Source organism: Saimiri boliviensis, chromosome 4 (genome assembly GCF_048565385.1).
Source record: "Saimiri boliviensis isolate mSaiBol1 chromosome 4, mSaiBol1.pri, whole genome shotgun sequence".
Lineage (NCBI taxonomy): Eukaryota > Metazoa > Chordata > Mammalia > Primates > Cebidae > Saimiri > Saimiri boliviensis.
The window spans coordinates 111,424,153-111,451,228 of NC_133452.1; the positions used below are offsets into that span (position 1 = coordinate 111,424,153).

Here is a 27,076-nt window from a genome sequence, read left to right on the forward strand (position 1 = left end):
CATCACAGATTGAAGATCAACTCAATGAAATAAAATGAGAAGGCAAGAAAAGAGAAGAAAGAGTGAAAATAAATAAACAAAGCCTTCATGAAATACGGGATTACATGAAAAGACCTAATATATGCCTGATTGGTATACCGGAAGATGATGGGGAGAATGAATCCAAGCTGGAAAACACTCTTCAGGATATTATCCAGGAGAACTTCCCCAATCTAGCAAGTCAGGCCAACATTAAATACAGGAAATACAGAGAACACCACAATAATACTCCTCAAGAAGAGAAACCCCAAGGCACACAATCGTCAAGTTCACCAGGGTTGAAATGAGGGAAAAAAATGCTAAGGGCAGCCAGAGAGAAAGGTTGGGTTACCCAAAAAGGGAAGCCCATCAGACTCACAGTGGATCTCTCAGCAGAAACCCTATAACCCAGGAGAGAGTAGGGGCCAATATTCAACATCCTTAAAGAAAAGAACTTTCAACCTGGAATTTCATATCCAGCCAAACTGAACGTCATAAGTGATGCAGAAATAAAATCCTTTACAGACAAGCAATTGCTGAGAGATTTTGTCACTACCAGACCTGCCCTACAAAAGCCACTGAAGGAAGCACTAAACACAGAAAGGAAAAACCAGTACTAGCCACTGCAAAAAAGAACCAAATGGTAAAGACCAACAATGCAATGAAGAAATTATGACAACCAAAGGGCAAAACAACCAACTAGTATTAAAATGGCAGGATCAAATTTACAAATAACAATATTAACATTCAATGTAAATGGACTAAATGCCCCAATCAAAACACACACTGGCAAATTGGATAAAAATCCAAGAACCGTAAGTGTGCTGTATTCAGGAGATCCATCTCACAAGCAAAGACACACATAGACTCAAAATAAAGAGATGGAAGAAGATTTACCAAGCAAATGGAGAACAAAAAAAAAAGCAGGTGTGGCAATCCTAGTCTCTGATAAAACAGACTTTAAACTAACAAAAATCAAAAGAGACAAAGAAGGGCATTACATAATGGTAAAAGGATCAATACAACAAGAAGAGCTAACTATTCTAAATACATATGCACTCAATACAGGAGCACCCAGATACATACAGCAAGTCCTTAAAGACCTACAAAGAGACTTAGAATCCCCACAATAATAGTGGGAGTCTTTAACACTCCACTGTCAATATTAGATAGATCAATGAGACAGAAAATCAACAAGGATATCCAGGAATTGAATGCAGATCTGGACCAAGAGAACTTAATAGACATTTACAGAACTCTTAACCCCAAATCCAAAGAATATACATTCTTCTCAACACCACATCACACTTACTCTAAAATCAACCACATAGTTGGATGTAAATCACTCCTCAGCAAATGCAAAAGAATAGAAATTATAACCAACAGTCTTTCAGACCACAGTGCAATCAAATTAGAACTCAGGATTAAGAAACTAACTCAGAACCGCAAAACTCCATGGAAAATGAACGACTGCCTCCTGATTGTACACTGGATTAACAATGTAATGAGGCAGAAATAAAGAAGTTCTTCAAAACCAAAGAGAATGAAGACACAACACACCAGAATCTCTGGGACACATTGAAAGCAATGTCTAGAGGGAAATTTATAGCAATAAATGCCCACATGAGGAGCAAAGAAAGATCTAAAATTGACACCCTATCGTCAAAATTGAAAGAGTTAGAGAAGCAAGATCAAAAAAACTCAAAAGCTAGCAGAAAACAAAAAAATAACTAAGATTAGAGCAGAACTGAAGGAGATAGAGACACAAACAACTCTTCAAAAAAATCAACAAATCCAGGAGGTGGTTTTTTGAAAAAATCAACAAAATAGATAGACCACTAGCCAGACTAATAAAAAAGAAAAGAGAGAAGGGTCAAATAGGTGCAATAAAAAACAATGAAGGGGAGATCACCACCGATTCCACATAAATACAAACCACCATCAGAGATTACTACAAACAACTCTATGCTCATAAATCAGTAAACCTGGAAGAAATGGATAAATTCATGAACACTTGCACTCTCCCAAGCCTAAACTAGGAAGAAGTTGGTACCTTGAACAGACCAATAACAAGGGTTGAAGTTGAGGCAGCAATTAATAGCCTACCAACTAAAAAAAAAGCTGAATTCTACCAGACGTACAAAGAGGAGCTGATACCATTCCTTCTGAAACTATTCCAAACAACAAAAAAAGAAGGAATCCTTCCCAAATCATTTTATGAGACCAACATCATCCTAGTACCAAAACCCAGCAGAGACACAACTGAAAAAGAAAACTTCAGGTCAATATCCATGATGAATATCGATGCAAAAATCTTCAATGAAATACTGGCAAACAGAATGCAACAGCACATCAAAAAGCTTATCCATCATGATAAAGGAGGCTTCATCCCTGGGATACAAGCCTGGTTCAACACACACAAGTCTATAAATGTAATCCACCACATAAACAGAACCAAAGGCAAAAACCACATGATTATCTCAACTGATGCAGAGAAGACCTTTGACAAAATTCAAAAGCCCTTTATGCTAAAAACCCTGAATAAACTAGGTATCAATGGTACATACCACAAAATAATAAAAGCTATTTATGACAAACCCACAGCCAATATCATACTGAATGGGCAAAAACTGGAAGCATTCCCTTTGAAATCTGGGACAAGACAAGAATGCCCTCTCTCACCACTACTATTCAACATAGTATTGGGGCCGTGTGCGGTGGCTCAAGCTTGTAATCCCAGCACTTTGGGAGGTCGAGGTGGGTGCATCACGAGGTCGAGAGATCGAGACCATCCTGGTCAACATGGTGAAACCCTGTCTCTACTAAAAATACAAAAAATTAGCCGGGCATGGTGGCACGTGCCTGTAATCCCAGCTACTCAGGAGGCTGAGGCAGGAGAATTGCCTGAATCTAGGAGGCGGAGGTTGCGGTGAGCCGAGATCGCGCCATTGCACTCCAGCCTGGGTAACAAGAGCGAAACTCTGTCTCAAAAACAAACAAACAAACAAACAAACAAACAAAACATAGTATTGGAAGTTCTAGCCAGAGCAATCAGGCAAGAAAAAGAAATAAAGTGTTTTCAGTTAGGAAAAGAGGAAGCCAAACTGTCTCTCTTTGCAGATGACAATTGTATATTTAGAAGACCCTATCATCTCAGCCCAAAATCTCCTGAAACTGATAAGCAACTTCAGCAAAGTTTCAGGATACAAAATCAATGTGCAGAAATCACAAGCATTTCTATACAACAATAACAGAGAGCCAAATCAAAAGTGAACTCCCATTCACAACTGCTACAAAGAGAATAAAATACCTAGGAATACAACTAACAAAGGATGTAAAGGACCTCTTCAAGAAGAACTACAAAACCACTGCTCGATGAAATAAGAGAGGACACAAACAGATGGAAAAACATTCCATGCTAATGGTTCAGAAGAATCAATATCGTGAAAAAGGCCATATTGCCCAAAGTAATTTATAGATTCAATGCTATCCCCATCAAGCTACCAATGACCTTCTTCAAAGAACTGGAAAAAACCACCTTAAAATTCATATGGAATCAAAAGAGAGCCCATATAGCTAAAACAATCCTAAGCAAAAAGAACAAAGCTGGAGGCATCATGCTGCCTGACTTCAAACTATACTGCAAGGCCACAGTAATCAAAACAGCATGGTACTGATACCAAAACAGAGACATAGACCAATGGAACAGAACAGAGGCCTCAGAAGCAATACCACACTTCTACAATCATCTTATCTTTGACAAACCTGAGGAAAACAAGCAATGGGGAAAGGATTCCCTGTTTAATAAATGGTGTTGGGAAAAGTGGCTAGCCATATGCAGAAAGCAGAAACTGGACCCCTTCCTGACACCTTAGACTAAAATTAACTCCAGATGAATTAAAAATCTAAACATAAGACCTAACAACATAAAAACCCTAGATGAAAACCTAGGGAAAACCATTCAGGACACAGGCATAGGCCAGGATTTCATGGCTAAAACACCAAAAGCATTGGCAACAAAAGCCAAAATAGACAAATGGGATCTAGTTAAACTCCAGAGCTTCTGTACAGCAAAGGAAACAATCATTAGAGCAAACTGGCAACCAAACAGAATGGGAAAAAATTTTTGCAATCTACCCATCTGAAAAAGGGCTAATATCCAGAATCTACAAAGAACTAAAACAGATTTATAAGAAAAAAAATAAAAACCCATTCAAAAGTGGGCGAACAATATGAACAGACACTTTACAAAAGAAGACATCTATGAAGCCAACAAACATACGAAAAAATGCTCATCATCACTGGTCATTAGAGAAATGCAAATCAAAACCACATTGAGATACCATCTCACTCCAGTTAGCATGGCGATCATTAAAAAATCTGGAGACAACAGATGCTGGAGAGGATGTGGAGAAATAGGAACACTTTTACACTGTCGGTGGGAGTGCAGATTAATTCACCCATTGTGGAAGATAGTGTGGCGATTCCTCAAGGACCTAGAAATAGAAATACCATTTGACCCAACTATCCCATTACTGGGTATATATCCCAAGAAAAATTGTTCTTTTTTAAAGACATATGCACATGTATGTTCATCGAGGCACTGTTTACAGTAGCAAAGACCTGGGACCAATCCAAATGCCTATCAATGATAGACTGGATAAAGAAAATGTGGCACATATACACCATGGAATACTATGCAGCCATAAAAAATGATGGGCTTGTGTCCTTTTAGGGAATGATGGAAACCATCATTCTCAGCAAACTGACACAAGAACAGAAAACCAAACACCACATGTTATCACTCACAGGCAGGTGTTGAACAATTAGAACAGGTGGACACAGGGAGGGAAGAATCACATACTGCAGTCGGTTGTGGGGGGCTAAGGGAGGGACAGTTCGGGTGTGGGGAGGTCGGGGAGGGGTAACATGGGGAGAAATGCCAGATATAGGTGACGGGGGGATGGAGGCAGCAAACCACCTTGCCATGTGTGTACCTATGCAACAATCCTGCAAGATCTGCACATGTACCCCAGAACCTAAAGTACTATATATATATATATATATATATATATATATATATATATATAACATATGTAATATTAATATTACTATAGTAATATAGTAATATGTAATATTACTATATATGTAATATATATAGTATATATAGTACATATATATATTATATATATGTATCTTCAGTATTTTTGTGATATTCTTATGAAAACCTTTTATAAAGTAAAACATTTTCAAATTTTTACTAAAACGTTTGCGTTATCTTAAAAACAGCTCTTGCTTTGATCTTTGCAGTTCTCAGTCAAAATTATTTAAGGCCATTCTCTGAAGGGACTCTCTTGAAGCCAGACTGCATTTCTAACATTCACCAGTCTGATTTCTACAAATCATCACCGTGTGTGGTTCTTCAAAATACAGATAACCACTCTTGATAATTTTTGCTTTTTTATATATTTGGCTTTGCTCCTCACCACATCCCTAAAGCAGGCATGGCAGATCTTATCAGCCTTATTTCACAAATGCTGATTCATCAGTTTATGAGAGTTGTTAGGTCTCCCTTTTATGCCTCCCAAAGTACCCTATGTGTCCTCTTTAACAGCACATAGCATGCTTTCAATTAAATAACATAATCCTCCAAGACTCCAAGTTCCCTAAAGACAAAGGCTAGGTCTGTTGTGTTCATCACTTTGGCCTCTGTAGTGTAGCGAAATAAATTCTAGAGTCTGATCATGTGCCCTGATTTGTGTTCAAACCCCAGCCCAACAACTTAAAACCAACCTTGGGCAATTTACTTAACCTTTCTCTGTGCCTTAGTTTTCTATCTATGAAATGGTGATAATAGTACTTATTCATAGGGTTCTTGTGAAGATTGGGTTAATATGTACAAAGCTTAGAATTATGCCTGGTGTGTACCAAGTACTCAAAAAATGAGAGCTGTTATTATAACCTAGTAACATTCCTGACATGAAGTCAACAGGCAATAAGAATTGGTTAAATGAATGAATGAGCAAAGAAAAAGCAGAACTAAATCAAATATTCAAATAGTCTAACTCCAATGCCATTTTCCTCTCCTTCTATGCTCTCTTGAATATACAGAAGGATCAATTTTAGGGGGATAAAAGGCAGGGTTGCAGCCAGGTACAGTGGCTCATGCCTATAATCCTGACACTTTGGGAGGTCACAGTGGAAGGATCACTTGAGGCCAGGCTGGGGGCAACAGAATGAGACCATGTTTTTACAAAAATAATCTTAAAATTAGCTAGGCATGGAGGTGTGCCGCCGTAATTCCAGCTACTCTAGAGACTGAGACAGGAGGATCACTGCAGCCCAGGAGGTCGAGGCTGCAGTGAGCCATGATTGTACCACTGCATTCCAGCCTGGGTGAAAGAACGAGACCCTGTCTCAAGAAAGAAAAGAGCAGGATTCCAAAAAACGACTAAACACTGATTCTACTGATTCTCTATAAAAATGATCATTGGATTAAGTTAAAAATTTCTCTTCTCCAGGTTTACTGCTCCAGTCCTTGACTTTAAGCCTCAGTACCTATAAAATAGCCATAAATGCAACTCTAGCAATTGACTTAAACTGCTATTTTATGCTGGTACATAGTAGATGTTCAATAAATGTTTGAAAAGTGATTGATTTAAAGAATGAAGAATTGATATGCAGATATAATTTGGTAAAGTTAGAATTTCAAGCGAAAGTATAAAAAACAAAATGTATACGACAATTAAGGAAGGACAGAGTTTTATTCAGACTATTGAAATAGAGAGACTGTTCATTAATGGCATGTCTCAAAGAAACAGACTCTGTTTTATAGAGGCAGGTAAACAAGGGAGCTACCCATGAGTCTTACGGGAGTCATAAGACAGAGTGGACAGCAGGTCTTATCTAAGTCATATGAAGAATGGTACCTTTTGTAATTAGCCCTTCCTTCCCAGAACAAAGAAAAGGGAGAGAGGATTTCAGAAAACAAAAGGGCTGGGATGGGTTGTGGGTGGGCGGGAGTGGGTGTTCTTAGTAGCTATTTTCTGATAAAGCTCAGGTAAAGTTCAACATTGTCAGCAACAATTCTTGATAGGAGTGACACTTCCCTATAGAATGTACATATCTTGCATATTAGTTGGGCGGAATGGGGGTGGGTATTTTTTAGTTGCTACAGTAATGGGTGGACATTGCTAATATATAGTGGGAAGAGTAATTCTATAATATGCAGGACAGTACTGCACAACAAAGAATTCATCTGCTTCCAACAAGATTTATATATATATAGGTGGCTATTCATGCATGTGAAGATAAAAACTACAAATCTTCAAGCCTAGACTTCAACTCTTATGAAAGTAAAACTTTATAAGAACATAAAATTATAGCTGTCATACAATTATAAGATGGATAAGTGCCAAAGATTATATTTAATAAACGAATTAATGAGAAACTAAGTAAGATGTTACGACCAGTTCAAAGGAAAATTCAAACACACAATCAGCAAAAAGAAACAAGAAAATAAATGTACAAGTAGATAGAAAGCTGGTCAATATCCACAGGGAAATCATCAGTTGCATTCCACCTGATGAATATTCCACCTGATGAAAATCCTTCGCATGTCTATGGACAAGAATAATTTGCATTACTATAGTTTTCTACCACTAAGAGGGTGCAAAGAAAATATAGAAGACGGAGGTACCTATGAATCAGATAACCTGGAAGGTCCACTAGATAGGACACATCAGTCACATTTTTTCCTGACACTCCTTTTTGCACATACATATAATTTATAATGTATATTTCTCAAAATTTATATAAACCTGAATTTTCTAGTAATGTAATGAATGTGTAAATTAAGGAGAGATTAAATTTTGTTTGGGATTACTAAGAGTTAACTGTCATTTCAGAAAATTACTTCTTTTATGCAAGTGGAGAGATTGATGTTGCCAGTTCAATATCTGAATCACTCTGCATTCACAACTATGGAATCCACAGTGATATTTTTAGATATTAACAGAAAGTACAAGCATCTAACTACTTTATTATGTCCTGTGTTGTAAAGCCTTTGAAGTACATACTATGTTATTACAAATAATTTTCCATTTATTTCTCCTTTGTGTTATAGTTGGAACAATGTATTTACCATTTTGAAAATGTGTGTTAGCTAGGGTATATTCTTTATTAAGCTCATTTCAGGATCATAAAGGAGTTATTTCAAAATATTTGTTATAAGAAGGGGACACTGAGGTGACTGGATTGGGAATCCCTGGCATGGAGATTGTCTGTTATAACCCAGATTAGGTACATGCAAGTCAGAGTGGTCAAATCGATATTAGAAACCACATTCCTGAATGCACAACTCATGACTGTCTCTTTGCCCTTATTTCTAGCCACTCTTCTCCTTCTTACCATAAATACAAACATACACCCTGTTCTAAAAGCTTCCCTGTAAATGGGAGGTTGACATCTGATATCCCCATTGAAGATCAGAATACAGATAAAACGTTCATTTCAGCATATTTACATAAATTATAATGTCTTCTTATAAAATAAAGATACATTTTTAAATAACTTTTCTATACCAAAGCCAGATGCTTCATGATATTCTGTTCAAAGCCAGAGTCAGAGACTGGCAGACTCAAAACCCTGTAAAGCTAGGTCTTTTAGAGTTTCTATGTGTGTTGGTTACCTATTGCTGCATAGAAAATGATCCCGAAACTTGGTGGCTTAAAGCAACAATGAGTATTTATCTCTTCCAGTGTCTGTAAGTCAGAAATCTAGTTGGGTGGTTCTGGCTTAGAGTCTCTCAAGAGGTTGTAGTCAAGATGTCAGCCAAGGCTGCAGCCTTCTTTAGATTTGACAGGGTCTGATGAATTCACTTCCAAGTTAACTTATTCACATAGATAACAAGTTGGTTAAAAGAAAACCACACTGAGATACCATCTCATGCCATTTAGAATGGTGATCATCAAAAAATCTGGAGACAACACATGCTGGAGAGGATGTGGAGAAATAGGAACTCTTTTACACTGTTGGTGGGAGTGTAAATTTGTTCAACCATTGTGGAAGACAGTGTGGCAATTCCTCAAGGATCTAGAAATAGAAATGCCATTTGACCTGGCAATCCCATTACTGGGTATATACCTAAAGGTTTATAAATTGTTCTACTATAAAGACAAATGCACATGTATGTTCACTGTGGCACTGTTTACAATAGGAAAGACCTGGAACCAAACCAAATGCCCATCAATGATAGACTGGATAAAGAAAATGTGGCACATATACACCATGGAATACTATGCAGCCATACAAAATGATGAGTTCATGTCCTTCGTAGGGACATGGATGAATCTGGAAACCATCATTCTCAGCAAACTGACACAAGAACAGAAAATCAAACACCGCATGTTACCACTTATAGGTGGGTGTTGAACAATAAGAACACATGGACACAGGGAGGGGAGCATCATACTCTGGGGTCTGTTGGGGAAGGCTAGGGGAGGGACAGTGAGGGTTGGGGAGGTTGAGGAGGAATAACATGGGGAGAAATGCCAGATGTAGGTGATGGGGGGATGGAGGCAGCAAACCACTTTGCCATGTGTGTACCTATGCAACAATCCTGCAAGATCTGCACATGTACCCCAGAACCTAAAGTATAATTTAAAAAAAAAAAAAGAAATTAAAAAAAAGAAGGCCACAATCCTTCCTCTTGTCAGCTTCTTCAAATGGCTGCTTGAGTGTCCTCACAACATCCCAGCTGACTTCCTCTAGAACAATTGATCCAAAAGAGCAAGGTGGAGCTGGGAGACCTACTTGGGAGAGAACTTTAACTGATCCCACACACTCTTACTCTAATAGGAAGATTATGATGGTGTCTGGGCCTTTTCTATCAGTAACATATCCAACCCTGCTTTCAGCAACTTCTAAAAGATCTGAGTAGTCCTTTCCCTAGAGGTATAGTTCCTCAACTAAATGGCCATAGATTCCTTTGAAGGACATGGGGAAATCACTATGGTATGTGCATGTTATAGTATTGTACAGACTGAAGTAATATTTTTTATGACCTTGCCTCAGAAACATACATCATCCCTTTCATAGCATTCTGTGGAAGTCAGCCCAATGCAATTTGGGAAGAGCTATACAGGGACATGAACAACGATCACCAAAGATCTTAGACGCTTACTACTATACCCTGTAATGTTAGAGCGCTTTACGCAGTCCCAAATTTATATTTTATTTCACTTTAATCTTTATTATTGTCTCAGGCATATATGAAGTTATTAATAGATATAAGAATGTGTTGATTATTTTGCTTTGCATATCAGAGCTGGAAAAACACAATCTTTTCAATAATATTGGAATAAATAATTCAGATGCCATCCAGAATTGAATTTTGATCATACTATTAAAAACTACATCATTTCATGTCAAATCCATGTCACAATTACTTCATTTGTCCCCAAATTTTCATTTCTCTAGAGAAATCACAAATTGTATTAAGGCCACCAGCAAACCAGGAAAAAAGATAAATGGGCTCTTTTCCGAATCCATACTCACACTTTCCTCATATAGGGGCTGATTCTAGACTGAAAGCAATTAGTGATTATGTTTTTCCAAATGAAGACAGAAAGTAATAAGGTATGATATGGCACTGAGTTCTTTAGTTTTTCTATTATATGAAATAAGATGTGAGTCTAATAAGATTTCTCAGATTTAGCATGTTTGTTTAGTGAGGGAAAGTGTAATAAATTAGACTGGAAAATGTGCCTTTAGTGCTTTAAGAAATCAGCATTTTTTTTAAAAGACATTTGTATTTCATTTTAATGATGACCACTGGTCAAGGCAACACCCACCTTTGTAGCCCTGGGCTGCCTCTCTTAATTACCAATTTTAATCACTTAGAAAAGGCATAATTAAAAAATACTTCAAGGACTTTAAATATTAACATCAACTAGGAAGTGCAGATAATCAGTTGGGAGTTTATAAAATGCCTTGGGGTAAATGGAGAATTTTTTTTAATATCCTTTGTACAGTGCCTAGAACATAAAGGTGCCAAATAAATAATACTTTATTATCCTATCCTTCTATCCTATCCTCAGTTCTGCCTGAGAGATTCTAGGAGTGGATGTTAAGACACTAACCTCAAAGAAACATCTAATTAAAATAGGAAGAAGGCACAATGACATTTCTCAGGACTTAGGAGTTAAATTTCTTACCAGTTTCAGTTTTACCCTGAATGTTTTTAATGTTATTAATAATAATAAAAAGACAGGGGTAAAATATTTTTCTTCTATGGTGGTTCTGCTTAAGACCTTTTCTTAAAACATAGATACATTTGAAATCTCACATTTTCCCCAAATAACCAGGGAGCTTTTGTGTTTTGTTTGTTTGTTTGTTTGTTTTGAGGCAGAATCTCACTCCAGGCTGGAGTGCAGTTGTGTGATCTGGGCTCATGGCAGCCTCTGCTTTGTGGGTTCAAGTAATTCTCCTGCCTCAACCTCCTGAGTAGCTGAGACTACAGGTGCACACTCCTGCAACCAGCTAATTTTGTATTTTTAGCAGAAATGGGGTGTCACCATGTTGGCCAGGATAGTCTCAAACTCCTCACCACAAGTGATCCTCCCACCTCAGCCTCCCAAAATGCCAAGGTTATAGTCATGAACCACTGCATCCGGCCTCAAAGAACTATTTTTTAATTGACAAATAAAAATTATATATATTTATCACATACATGATATTTTGAAATAGGTACACATATTCCAATTTTCAAAAGGCTCATTCATGCTAATAAAATATGCATTATCTCACATATTTGCCATTTTTTGTGGAGCATTTAAATTTCACTCTCAGCAATTTTCAAAATATAATACATTGTTATTAAATATAGTCATCATGTTACATGGGAGACCTCTTGAACTTACTCCTCCTACCTAACTGAAATTTTATATCCTTTGACCCACATATCTCCAAACCTCAGCCCCTGCCTCTGGCTCCTGGTAATCATCATTTTACTCTCTACTTGTATGAGTTTGGCTTTTATAGATTCCACATATAAGTGAGATCACATGGTATTTGTTGTTCTATGCCTGGCTTATTTCGTTTAACAGGTTCATTCATGTTGTCAAAAATAACAGAATTTTCTTTTTTAAGCATTCCAGTATATATATATACCACATTTTCTTTATCTAGTCATCGAAAGATGAACAATTGGTTTGATTTCATATCAGACTGGGTAATTTATAAAGAAGATAAATGTATTGCTTTCAGTTCTAGAGGCTGGAAAGTCCAAGGTCGAGGGTCCTGCGTCTGGTGAGGGCCCCTGTGTGGCATCATCTCATGATGGAAGGCAGAAGCGCAAGAGAGGGTGAGAGCAGGAAAGCAATAAATAATGCTGCAATAAACTTGGGTGGGAGTGTTGAAGTTTTTTTAAAAATCTAAAAATAATCTCTATGAAGAAAACTTAATATATTGAGAGGCTAAATAATCAGGCTTTTTTAAAAATTAGTATTATTTTCCCTGAAAGTAAAAAATAGTAAATGATGGAGAGAATGCAAAAAATAATGCTAATACTAAAATTTTGCTACTTAGAAATAACAAAATGATATCTATCATTTTAGATATCTCATAATCTAAAAGAGATATTTAGCATTTTAAAAGATAAAAGGATAGATACAAGTACTTTACAAAAATAATATTTTTCTATATTGCTATTCTAATAAAATTTACTAAATTTAATTTTACTTGACATTAACAGAATAAAACAGGAACTGAAATGACACTAAAAAAATTGCTAGATCCCAGATAAGTAGTTTCTTATATCATGAAGTATTTATTCTTAAAAGATCTCTAAAAGAAAAACCACCTAAAATATTAATTTAGCATTATTATTCACACTATACATTTTAACAGTACACAGAATTTTTTATATAATGCTATGAAAATAAATGATCAGAACACTGATAGTCTGTCCATCTTCACTCCCCCACATGCCAAGTTTTGGTAATTAAGTGAGTATTTTACCATTGCCAAGGTTTACAAATTTAGAATTGCTTCTACAACTCCCACAGCTTCTTGAACAGATTTTCATATTTAATTACATGTAGATTTCACCCTCAAACCTTCTAGCCCACAGTGTCTCCATTCCTGAGTTCTGTTTAATTTGTCTTTTGGTTGGCTAGAATATACCAGCAGGCAATTGTTTCAGAAAGGGTTCATGGGTTCCATAGCTCCTGAGGGCTCAACTACATCATAGGATGCACAGACAGTATATAAGCACATAAAAAGACATTCAGATTGTTGTTTATTAGAGAAGTGCAAGTTAAAACTGCAATAAGATACCATTCACACTGATCAGAATAGCTAAAATTAAAAAAAAAAAAAATGTAACACCACCAAATGCTGGAGAATGCATTTGGATCTAGGTCACTTATACATTGCTGGTGGTGGAAATGTAAAATAGTATAGCCTCTCTGTAAAATAGCTTGACAATTTATCCAAAAATTAAAAATACAACTACCATGCAAGCTATTTCACTCCTGAGCATTTATGATAGAGAAAGAAAACTTATGCTCACATAAAAACCTGTGCATGCATATTTATAGCAGCTTTATTTATAATAACCAAAAACTAGAAACAACCCAGATGTCCTTCAAGGGAAAATGGTTAAACCATCTGTGGTACATCTATATAATGTAATACTACTCAGCAATTTAAAAAAAATTATTGATACACACAATTTGAATGAATCTCCAGTTATACTGAGTAAGAAAAGCCAATCCCCAAAACTTAAATACTCCATTTTACCATTTATACAACATCCTTGAAATGACAAAAATTATAGAAATAGAAAACGTATTAGTGGTTGCCCGATGTTGCAAAGGATGTGGGTGGGAAAGTGGAGGTGACTGTAAAAGAGCAACAGGAGGGAATCCTTGTGATGATGGGAATTGTCTCTAGATCATCAATGCCAACATTGTTTGATATTATGCTATAGTTTTGTAAGATGTTATTAGGGGTAATGAGTATACAAGATCTCTCTATATTATTTTTTCTTTCTTTTTAAATTATTTCTTTTTTTTTTTTTTTATAAGAGTCTCATGGTCACCCAGGCTGGAATACAGTGGCGCCATCTTGGCTCAGTGCAACCTCCACCTCCGAGGTTCAAGCAATTCTTGTGCCTCAGCCTCCTGAGTAGCTGGGATTACAGGCTTCCACTACCACACATGGCTAATTTTTGTATTTTTAGTAGAGATGGGCTTTCACCATCTTAGCCAGGCTGGTCTGAAACTCCTGACCTTGTGATCCACCTGCCTTGACCTCCCAAAAAGTGCTGGGATTACAGGTATGAGCCACTGTGCCCGGCCTATTTTTTCTTTATGGAGATAAAATTCACATAACATAAAATTCATCATTTTAAACACTTTAAGTAGACTATTCAGTGGTTTCTAGTATATTTACAATGTTATAAAGCCCCTCAGCACTATCTAATTCCAGAAATCTTTCATCATCCCCAAAAGAAACACCATAACCAGAAAGCAGCCACTCCCCCATTAGCCTTCTCTTCTTGCTTCTGCAGAAGTCTGACGGTCAGACAGAGAGGAGAGTTTAATGCCCAGATATGCATTCTCAGGTCCTTACTGAGCATGCATACAGCCCTGGACATTAAAGTGGCCCTCTAGATTCCCAAAAATATGTCAGAGTTTTTGAAAGTGCTTTTCCCCAAAGCATCTAATTCCTCAACCTTTCCTCCCAAGTTTTTGGTTAATCTATTGTGTGCCCAGCTGTTATTCATTGGCTCACCCTGTAGCAGTTAGTGCATTTGCCTGGGTGTTTTTGACAAACTCTCCCCAGGTAACAATTTTAGCATCCGGAGAGTTCCTAGTTAGGAAAGATAAAGGCAAGCCTTTTGCGTTCCTATTCCAGGGAATTGGGTTGAAACAAATAATTAAAACTCCTAGTCAATGAGGTCTATTCTGCTCCCTGGGGTACTGGTACTGGAAATGAGGGCTGTTATTTTCAAAGCTACCACTGAGCTGGGGACTGGGGGATAAGAACAGGGTAAGTTAAAAATGCCACGAAGTTCACTGTTCTTACTGAGATTCAGCTGTTGTTCTTAATTAAGCATTCCCTTATTTGCTGCAAGCCTTTGGTTGGTTTCCAGAGTTCTGAAAAAGTCAATTCTGACACTTTTCACCAGCTTTTTGTTGAAAGGACAGACTTTTGGAGCTTTTAACTCTGCAATTTTTATGGATATCACTCCTTGTATTCTATCTAGTAACTGCAATTGAATCTACAATTATCTCAAAATAAAAAGTTTAAGTTTTTAGAGTCAAATCATATTGAAGTGTTCTGACAAATGCAGCATTTTACTCTCACACCTCTTCACTGCGCAGTCACACTCACCAAAAACAGTCGCTTTTAACTCAGCTGTTTTGTCTGGCATTTACTTTTCCCCACATTTTTTAATACGCATTTTTACATCATCATTTCATGTATCATTTATTGACTTTCTGTTATTGTAGGTAAAGATTTACGTTTCTTAACAGTACCATCCCCTCTTTCTCCCTTCAACCTTCTTAATATGCTGATATTATATATTAAATTAGCATTTAGTATTTATAGTAAATATTCACAGCTGATCTATCTGCTGTGTTTCCTTTCTATTTTCCTGGAGTTAATGCTTTTTGTTTGTTTGTTTGTTTGTTTGTTTTTGAGATAGAGTCTTGCTGTCACCCAGGCTGGAGTGCAGTAGGGCCATCTTGGCTCGCTGCAGACTCCACCTCCCAGGTTCAAGTGATTCTCCTGCTTCAGCCTCTCAAGTAGCAGTGAGTATAGGCATGCACCACCACACCCAGCTAATTTTTGTATGTTTAAGTACAGATGGAGTTTCACCACATTGACCAGGCTGGTCTCAAACTCCTAACCTCAAATGATTCACCTGCCTCAGCCTCCCAAAGTGTTGGGATTACAGGCGTGATCTACCACACCAGGCGGATTTTTTTTTTAAAGCTACTTAGTTTTCTTTGTACTTATTACTAATTCTTCTCAGACTTTCCATTGCAATTTTAGTATACCACCTCTTTCTCTCTGGACTGCTGCTCTCTAGGACTTTTGGATGCTGTCATCTGGGTCTTCCCTTTGCTATCATTCTTGGATTTTCCTTGGCCTTTCTCCCAGTTTGGATTCCTTGATCCCTTCTCCCTCTGGTTTACTCTCTTGTTCTGTGGAGCATTTCCTCCAGTAGGGTTTTGTCAGGTTAAAAAAATTGGTACACACCTTTTATTTGTCAATTATGCCTTAACGAAGCTGGAAAATAAATTGTTGCTGGGCATGATGGTTGATGCATCCCAACACTTTGGGAGGCTGAGGCAGGAGGATCACTTGAGCCCAGGAGTTTGAGACCAGCCTGGGTAACATTGGGAGACTCCAATCTCTACAAAAAAAAAAAAAAAAAAAAAAGTAACCAGGTGAGGTGACACATGCATGTGGTCCCAGGTACTCATGAAGATGAGGTGGAAGGATGGCTTGCGCCAGGGAGTTTGGGGCTTCAGTGAGCCATGATCATGCCACTGCACTCCAGCCTGGGTGACAGAGTGAGAACCTATCTCAAAAAAAAAAAAAAAAAAAGGCAAAGAAATATTTTATTTTTAAAATGCACCCAGTTGCAGAGGGCTTGGTAAAAGACACATTCAATGTACCTGTCTCTTGAGATGCATCCAGTTTTAACTGGTTGCCTTTTACACATGGGTAACTGTGTATTTGAAAGGCCCCCTTTACCATCTTTCTGGAGATTTGCTTTTCCCTGAACTTTTCAGTATACTGTTTCTTTCTCTTTCTTAGTTTACTACCTCATTTTAGGTAAACACACTCTGAGAAGAGGTGCCTGGGAAAAAGTTCTAAGACTGTGTGTTTGAAAACGCCTTTAGCCACTGTGACACTTGATTGATAGTGTAGAATTCCACTGTGGCCATACTCTTCTCCCAGCTACCTGCTCCCTGAGCATGACAGGTACCCTGCTTCTTTTGGCACTCTCATTTGCATTTGCTGCATGGCTAACCCATCTCCTTCCAGTCTATTCTCAAATATTATATTCTCAATGCAACTCTATATAAAACTGGAAACCATGTACTTTCATCCCCTTTTCTGCTTTATTTCCAAAGCACTTATCACTACCTGGAGTTCTATGTAATTTTCTTTGTTTTTTGCTTTGTTTTGTTTTTTATTTTTTGTCTTCCTCCACTAGACAGTAAGCTCTTTGGGGCCAGAAATTTTATCTTTGTTCATGTATATATTTTAGCACCTGGAATAATGCCTGGCACATACTAGGCTATCAATGTCTATTGTTGAATGAATGGATAATTAACATTTTCTATCTCTACAATGTTCCAAAAAGGAAGATAATAACTTTCTTCTTGTTATAAATAAGAATGAATTTGTTTGATATAAAATTAAGAACTTGCTGGTCATGCCCCTTGAAGATACAAAGGAGTTAATCGAAGCTCTTCTTTTGAGAGTTTTTGACATGAATAAGCAACCTCTTAATGCTTGATGATGTTCAGCGTATATATTTGACCCTTTCTAGCAGCATGTTAAATAGCCTTTCATATGTACTTACTCCTCACACACTGTTCATCTTCTGCTTTGTCCTCTCCTAGCTACTGATGGGGCCTCTGGTGTCTGCCACCCACTTACTTCACTTTGGACCTGAATTCATCTACTTTGGGGTGGACCATATCATTTGTGGCCTTGCCTTTGGACAGACCTCCTACCTAGAAAGTGACCACAATAGCTACTTACTCTACATCTGGCAGCTGGACTTAGAAATATTGCTCCTGCCATGTACACATAGACATAAACACACTCCCCACCTTCAGAGATGCGCATACACACTCTAGCATAGCAGTTATTTTGAATCTTTTCATTTTGCATAGTTCAGAGTGAGATGAATGGCCTTGGATTTTAGTGTTTGACTTTCCTATTGTAGGGCAAAAATAAAATGTTAGAGTGGTCTGTATCACTACTCTAATTATTTTCATATGAATTAGATGAAAACATGATTATTTAAAATATGCTTATTAATAGTAATAAGGTTTGGATATTTTTTCAAAAGGAATTGATTATAGCCTTAGGAGCTTCAATCTCAGAAAGAGTAGGAGTCTTTTAAAAGCATGTTAAAAAGAGTAGAAGTCTTTTAAATCATGGTCTTAGCAAAGAAAAATACAAGATGTCCAACTAAATTTGAATTTCAGATAAAAAATTTTATTTTTTTAGTAAAAGTATGCTCCAGTGAGCATCCTGTATTTTATCAAGCAACCCTATATTTAAGTAGCAAACTGTTCCATAATAAAATAACTTGGTTAGGTTTATTGTAAATGTGAGGGATTAATATTAAGATGTCACAAAAAACATCTTTTTTTATTGGCTGGCAAGATGGCCAAATAGGAACGGTTCCCAACAAGATCAACACAGAAGGCGGGTGATTTCTGCATTACTAACTGAGGTAGTCGGCTCATCTCAATGGGAATGGTTAGACAGTAGGTACAGCTCATGGAGGGCCAGCCAAAGCAGGGTGGGTTTGTTGACCATAAATGACCTGATGGAGCTGAAAAACACAGTACGAGAACTTCGTGAAGTATACACAAGTTTTAATAGCCAAATCTATCAAGCAGAAGAAAGGATATCAGAGATTGAAGATCAACTTGATGAAATAAAGCATAACGATAAGATTAGAGAAAAAAGAATGAAAAGGAATGAATGAAAACTCCAAGAAATATGGAAATATGTGAAAAGTCCAAACCTAAATTTGACTGGTATACCTGAAAGTGACAGGGAGAATGGAACCAAGTTAGAAGATACTCTTCAGGATATTATCCAAAAGAACTTCCCCAGCCTGGCAAGACAGGTCAATGTTCAAATTCAGAAAATATAGAGAACACCACAAAGATACTCCTCGAGAAGAGCAACTCCAAGACACGTAATCATCAGATTCACCAAGGTTGAAATGAAGAAAAAAATGTTAAGGCAGCCAGAGAGAAAGGTTGGGACACTCACAAAGGGAAGGCCATCAGACTAACAGTGGATCTCTCAGCAGAAACCCTACAAGCCAGAAGAGAGTGGGGCCAAATTGAACATTCTTAAGGAAAAGAATTTTCAACCCAGAATTTCATATACAGCCAAACTAAGCTTCATAAGTGAATGAGAAATAAAATCCTTTACAGACAAGCAAATGCTGAGAGATTTTGTCACCAACAAGCCTGCCTTACCAGAGCTCCTGAAGGAAACACTAAATATGGAAGGGAAAAACTGCACCAGCCATTGCAAAAACATAACAAATTGTAAAGACCATCAACCCTATGAAGAAACTGCATCAACTAATGGGCAAAATAACCAGCTATCATCATAATGACAGGATCAAATTCACACATAACAATGTCAACCTCAAATGTAAATGGGCTATGTACCCCAATTAAAAGACACAGACTGGCAAATTGGATAAAGAGTCAAACCCCATTGATGTGCTGTATTCAGGAGATCCATCTCACATGCGAAGACACACATAGGCTCAAAATTAAAGGAATATTTACCAAGCAACAGAAAGCAAAAAAAAAAAAAAAAAAGCAGGGGTTGCAATCCTAGTCTCTGATAAAACACACTTTAAACCAACCAAGATCCAAAAGACAAAGAAGGGCATTACATAGTGGTAAAGGGATCAAGGCAACAAGAAGAGCTAATTATTCTAAATACATATGCACCCAGTACAGGAGCACCCAGATTCATACAGCAAGTTCTTAGGGACCTACAAAGAGACATAGACTCCCACACAATAATAGTGAGAGACTTTAACACCCCACTGTCAATATTAGACAGGTCAACAAGACAGAAAATTAACAAGGATATCCAGACTTGAACTCAGCTTTGGACCAAGCAGACCTAATAGACATCTACAGAACTCTCCACCCTAAATCAACAGAATACACATCCTTCTCAGCACCACATCACATTTGTTCTAAAATTGACCACATAACTGGAAGTAAAACACTGGTCAGCAAACACAAAAGAATGGAAATCATAACAAACAGTCTCTCAGACCACAGTGCAATCAAATTAGAACTCAAGATTAAGAAACTCACTCAAAACCACACAACTACATGGAAACAGAACAACTTGCTCCTGATTGACTACAGGGTAAATAGTGAAATTAAGACAGACATAAACAAGTCTTTGAAACCAATGAAAACAAAGACACAACATACCAGAATTTCTGGGACGCAGCTAAAGCAGTGTTTAGAGGGAAATGCATCGCATTAAATGCCCATAGGAGAAAGTGGGAATGATCTAAAATCAACACCATAACATCGCAATTAAAAGAACTACAGAAGCAAAAGCACACAAATTCAAAAGCTAGCAGAAGTCAAGAAATAACTAAGATCAGAGCAGAACTGAAGGAGATAGAGACACAAAAGACCCTTCAAAAAATCAGTGAATCCAGGAGCTGGTTTTTTTTTTTTTAAAGATTAACAAAATAGATAGACCACTAGCCAGACTAATAAAGAAGAAAAGAGAGAAGAATCAAATAGACACAATAAAAAATGATAAAGGGAATATCACCACTGATCCTACAGAAATACAAACTACCATCAGAGAACACCATAAACAACTATGCAAATGAACTAGAAAATCTAGAAGAAATGGATAAATTCCTGGACACTTACACCCTCTTAAGACTAAACCAGGAGGAAGTCAAATCCCTGAATACACCAATAACAAGTTCTGAAACTTAAGCAGTAATTAATAGCCTACAAACCAAAAAAAAAAAAAAAAAAAAAAAAGCTGAGGCTCAGACAGATTCACAGCTGAATTCTACCAGAGGTACAAAGAAGAGATGGTACCATTCTTTCTGAAACTATTCCAAACAATAGGTAAAGAGGAACTCCTCCCTTACTCATTTTATGAGGTCAGCATCATCCTGATACCAAAATCTGGCAGAGACACAACCAAAAAAGAAAATTTCAGGCCAATATCCATGATGAAAATAGATGCAAAACTCCTCAATAAAATACTGGCAAATGAAATCTAGCAGCACATCAAAACATTTATTCACCACCACCAAGTCAGCTTCATCACTAGGATGCAAGTCTGGTTCAACATATGCAAATCAATAAACATAATCCATCACATAAACAGAACCAATGACAAACACCATGATTATCTCAAAAGATGCAAAAAAAAGGCCTTTGATAAAATTCAACACCCTTCATGCTAAAAACTCTCAATAACCTAGGCACTGATGGAAAGTATCTCCAAATAATAAGAGCCATTTAGGACAAATCCACAGCCGGTATCATACTGAATGGGCAAAAGCTGGAAGCATTCCCTCTGAAAACCAGCTCAAGAAAAGGTTGCCCTCTCTCATCACTCCTGTTCAACATAATATTGGAAGTTCTGGCCACTGCAATCAGACAAGAGAAAGAAATAAAAGGTATTCAAAGAGGAAGAGAGGAAGTCAAATTGTCTCTGTTTGCAGATGACATGATTGTGTAATTAGAAAACCCCATCATCTCAGCCCAAAATCTCTTTAAGCTAATAAGCAACTTCAGCAAAACTCAGGATACAAAATCAATGTGCAAAAATCACAAGCATTCCTATACACCTATAATAGGCAAATGGAGAGCCAATTCATGAGTGAATTCCCATTCACAAATGTTACAAAGAGAATAAAATACCTAGGAATACAACTGACAAGGGATGTCAAGGACATCTTCAAGGAGAACTACAAATCGCTGCTCAAGGAAATAAGAGAGGACACAAACAAATGGAAAACCATTCCATGCTCATGGTTAAGAAGAATGAATATCATGAAAATGGCCATTCTGCCCAAAGTAGCTTACAGATTCAATCCTATCCCCATCAAGCTACCATTGACTTTCTTCACAGATTTAGAAAAAACTTTTTTAAATTTCATATGGAACCAAAATGCCCATATAGCAAAGACAATCTTAAGCCAAAAAAAAAGCTGGAGGCGTCATCCTACTTGACTTCAAACTACACTACAAGGCTACAGTAACCAAAGCGTCATGGTAATGGTACCAAAACAGATATATAGACCAATGGAACAGAACAGAGGCCTCAGAAATAAGACCACACATCTACAACCATCTGATCTTTGACAAACCTGACTGAAAAAAAAGCAATGGGGAAACAATTCTCTATTTAATAAGTGGTGTTGGGAAAGTGGCTTGCCATATGCAGAAAACTGAAACTTGACCCCATCCTTACACCTTAAATAAAAATTAACTCGAGATGGATTAAAGACTTAAATGTAAGACCTAAAGCCATAAAAACTCTAGAAGAAAACCTAGGCAGGCCATAGGCAGGATGGGCAAAGACTTCTTCACTAAAACACCAAAAGCAATGGTAACAAAAGCCAAAATTGACAAATGGTATCTAATTAAAACAAAGAGCTTCTGCACAGCAAAAGAAACTATAATCAGAGTGAAAAGGCAACCTACTGAATGGGAGAAAAAGTTTGCCATCTATCCATCTGACAAAGGGCTAATATACAGAATCTACAAGGAACTTAAATTTACAAGAAAAAAACAACCCCATCAAAAAATGGGCAAAGGATATGAACAGATACTTCTCAAAAGAAGACATTTATGTGGCCAAAAAACATGAAAAAAGGCTCATCATCACTGGTCATTAGAGAAATGCAAATCAAAACCACACTGAGATAGCATCTCACACCAGTTAGAATGGCAATGATTAAAAAGTGAGGAAAAAACAGGTGCTGGAGAGGCTATGGAGAAATAGGAATGCTTTTACACTGTTGGTGGAAGTGTAAATTACTTCAACCATTGTGGAAGACAGTGTGGCAATTCCTCAAGGATCTAGAACCAGAAATACCATTTGACCCAGCAATCCCATTACTGGTTATATACCCAAAGGATTATAAGTCATTCTGCTATAAAGACACATGGACATGTATGTTTATTGCAGCACTATTCACAATAGCAAAGACTTGGAACCAATCCAAATGCCCATCAATGATAGACTGGATAAATAAAAGGTGGCACACATACACCATGGAAAACTATGCAGCCATAAAAAAGGATAAGTTCATGTCCTTTGCAAGGACATGGATGAAGCTGGAAACCACCATTCTCAGCAAACTAACACAGAAACAGAAAACCAAACACCACATGTTCTCACTCATTAAGTGGGTATTGAACAATGAGAACACATGGATACATGGAGGGAAACACCACACACCAAGGCCTGTTGTGGGGTTGAATGGCTAGGGGAGGGATGGCATTAGGAGAAATGCCTAATGTAGATGACCAGTTGATAGGTGCAGCAAATCACCATGGCATGCATAGGCCTATGTAACAAACCTGCACATTCTGCACATGTATCCCAGTACTGAGAGTATTAAAAAAAAGTCACAAAGGGAAATGGTCAGAATTTTTGTTGATTGATGACATAATGCAGCAGCCTATTTTAAGCAGGTTAAAGTCTATGTAGTAAGAAAGGTGTGAGTAATAAAATGCTGGCAAAGGAGCAAAGTGAAGCCATCTATCATTGTGCTTCCTGGCAAATCTTATCACCTGCAGGAGCAGAGATCACGTCATAGGAACACAGAATCAAATGCATTTCCCACGGCACAAAAAATGTCAAATCAAATCAGGGATAGCACTTGAGGCCTTTCAATTTATCATCCTACATCTGTCCATGGATATCTTAGTCAACTCAGACTGCCGTAATGAAATATCATAGACTGGTTGTCTTAAACAACAGAAATTTATTTCTCACAGTTCTCCTGGCCAGGAAATACAGGATGAAGGTGCTATTACTGACAAGGGCTCTCCTTCTGGTTTGGAGTTGGTTGCTTTCTTGCTATATCCTCCCATGGCAGAAAGAGAGATCATCACTCTTGAGTCTCTTCTTACAAAAGCACTAATTTTGGCCGGGCGCGGTGGCTCAAGCCTGTAATCCCAGCACTTTGGGAGGCCGAGGCGGGTGGATCACGAGGTCAAGAGATCGAGACCATCCTGGTCAACATGGTGAAACCCCGTCTCTACTAAAAATACAAAAAATTAGCTGGGCATGGTGGCGCGTGCCTGTAATCCCAGCTACTCAGGAGGCTGAGGCAGGAGAATTGCCTGAACCCAGGAGGCGGAGGTTGCGGTGAGCCGAGATCGCGCCATTGCACTCCAGCCTGGGTAACAAGAGCGAAACTCCGTCTCAAAAAAAAAAAAAAAAAAGCACTAATTTTATTCATGAGGACTCCACCCTCATGACCTAATTACCTCCCAAAGACCCATGTCCAAATATCATCACATTGGGGATTAGAGCCCAAACATACGAGTTTTGCAGAGACACAAACATTCGACCCACAGCAATGGAGATTTTAACAAAACTTTATATCTCCAGAGAGATCTTAGATATTGGGAAATATTATTCCTCATAATTGAGTGAATTATGAGTAGACACACGTAGGTACCCTCTTCAGGTGAGAGAAAAAAGGAGGCTTCTCTGATACCTGGCAAAACTCACCAACAGACAAGTTTTATTCTAAGAAAGTAATAAAACTAATATGATTCCAACTTTCAGAGCTGTTTATCACTTGGAGTTTCAGTTTTGGTAATTTCAGTGTAGCAAATTAGCTGACTGAGAGTCCAAAGATTATATCTGCATCCAGACAGTCCATTTATCATGCTTAGCATTTGGATTTCAACAGAGCTTTCCCACATATTCACCAAAAGGCCACTGAAAAAAATCACAAAAAGCTTCCTGTTTTGTTCATTTAATGCCTTAAATACCATCAGTGGCTCTGGATTTAGGTTTATTGGAAGGTTTTAATAATTCACCAATCTGTTTATCTGAAAGTTGCCACCATTTTCTTAGTTTAGAAATACTTACTGATTTTAATTTTGTACCAAAAAGGGGTAGACTTTAGTAGTTCAAGGTGTATTTACCCAAGATAGCAATGCAAAGTGGTAGGAGAAATTGTCAGAGTATAATAATGTAACCGTGGCAAAGGTTTTTTATTTTATTAGTATTAGTATTAGTATTATTGTTTAGAGACAGAGTCTTACTCTGTCGCCCAGGCTGGAATGCAGTGGCATGATCTTGGCTCATTGCAACCTCTGCCTCCCAAGTTCTCGGACTTCAGCCACCTGACTAGCTAAAATTACTGACGTCTACTACCACACTCATCTCGTTGAAAGGTTTTATAAATACTAATAAACATTTAGCAAGTTGTATGGTCAACATAACATTCAAATTATATGTTCACCCATACCTTTATATTCCTAGTACCATTTTGCAAATTGACAAGCAAGTCAATTAGATTACCCAATTTTGGAAAAGCATAATTTAAATTTTAAGTGGTAAAAGTACCAAAACATCATTATTATAACCAAAAAAAAATCCAATTTCATAAAATGCAGACTTGCATTACTGGAAAGTGAATAAAATTCATGGGCCGAAACTGCATACCTAGTTGTCTCGGAGTTCCATACGGGGATGAGGGATATAAATCTGTTCCAATGCCAGCTGCAATTTGGCCCCAATTCATGACCTAGTTTGTGCTCTTCGGTTCCCAGGTGTATTGTATCTGGCTAGGCAGTAATTCCAGAAATTCTAGGTAACTGGTACTCTTTTAGTCTCATATATCAAGAACTATCGGGCCTGAATAAAATGGGTACAAGGATTCACTCTGTCTCCCTAGGTTGGGACATAGGGCTGCCAGCCTTTCTGTTCCAGTTTCTCTTCCTTAAAAAAAAGTGACTGTTGAAATGATTTATGCAAATACTATGTATTTTCTTAAGCTTAACTTTGGATTTTCTTTTTTCATTTTCTATTCTTTGGGTAACACTTGGACATAATGAAATTGACCTCAATAATGAAATTGTACTTCCTGCACAGGTACTTCCTGGTCTCCACCTGCTATGGCGTCTGCCTCCCTATCAGAAACTCCACCTTTCTTTACGGCATCAGGCATCTTCTCTCTGACTGATCAAGGCACCACAGATATAATGGCCATTGACCAGACAGTGCTAGTACCAGGGCTCACCATCCCCACCAGTGATTATTCTCCCATCAGCCACCTGGCTCTGGGAATTTCACATCCACCTGCATCCCCAGATGACAGCAGGTCAAGTACAGGTAGTGAAGATATGGTCAGAGACCTAGATGAAATGGATCTGTCTGACACTCCTGCCCCATCTGAGGTACCAGAACTCAGCGGATATGTTTCTATCTCAGATCATTTCTTGGAGGATACCACTCCTGTCTCAGCTTTACAGTATATCACCACTAGTTCTATGACCATTGCCCCCAAGGGCCGGGAGCTGGTAGTGTTCTTCAGTCTGCGTGTTGCTAACATGGCCTTCTCCAATGACCTGTTCAACAAGAGCTCTCTGGAGTACCGAGCTCTGGAGCAACAATTCACACAGCTGGTGAGTGAGCGTTGCTTACAATTCTCAATTCTTTGCCTCTTCTTTCTTGTTATTGTTATTTTGTAATATAGTCAGTGGCTATCTTGAGCAATGAGGATTAGTAGAAACAAGCCGCTGAGACAACCGTGGCTGAAGACATTCAACTAGAATTTTGAGATGGACTCAGATCTAATCGGAGAAGTGAGTTCTGTGGTGAACAAAAGGGAAAACACCTCCACCCAACCTGGTGGGAACAAATTTATTCTTAAACCCTTTTCCTTATAATTCTTCTTAACTTAGTTAATCCAGGAATAATACAAAACACTCAAGCACTGGACATGGAATCTGAAAGTAGCAAGAGTGAACACTTCCTAAATTGTATCAATCTCACCAAAGGGATGAAGCTAGAAAGGTCCAGCACAGATGAGGCTGAGAGTTCAGGAGTAAGGGTTCCTTTCTTAGTTCCTCTTAAGTTCTTGTAAACCTAAAAAATGACTAAATGGCTTATCATTCCTGGTCCCTAACAAAGAAAGTGAAAAGACAATTATTATGATGTATGTCTTTGATAATACAATGCCCCTAAACTCACATGTTTATTTTGTTTCTACATGTACAATAAG

At 37.7% G+C, this 27,076-nt stretch overlaps 1 protein-coding gene across 2 annotated transcripts in view; it reads left to right on the top strand.

The window, feature by feature from the left end:
* The window catches only part of IMPG1 (interphotoreceptor matrix proteoglycan 1), a 146,914-nt gene that overhangs the window by 89,921 nt on the left and 29,917 nt on the right, over positions 1–27,076 (top strand). For both annotated transcript variants that reach the window (XM_003923274.3, XM_010334155.3), the window contains one exon: positions 25,945–26,477. In XM_003923274.3, the coding sequence (XP_003923323.1) occupies positions 25,945–26,477 (533 nt within the window). The remainder of the gene's footprint in view (positions 1–25,944; positions 26,478–27,076) is intronic.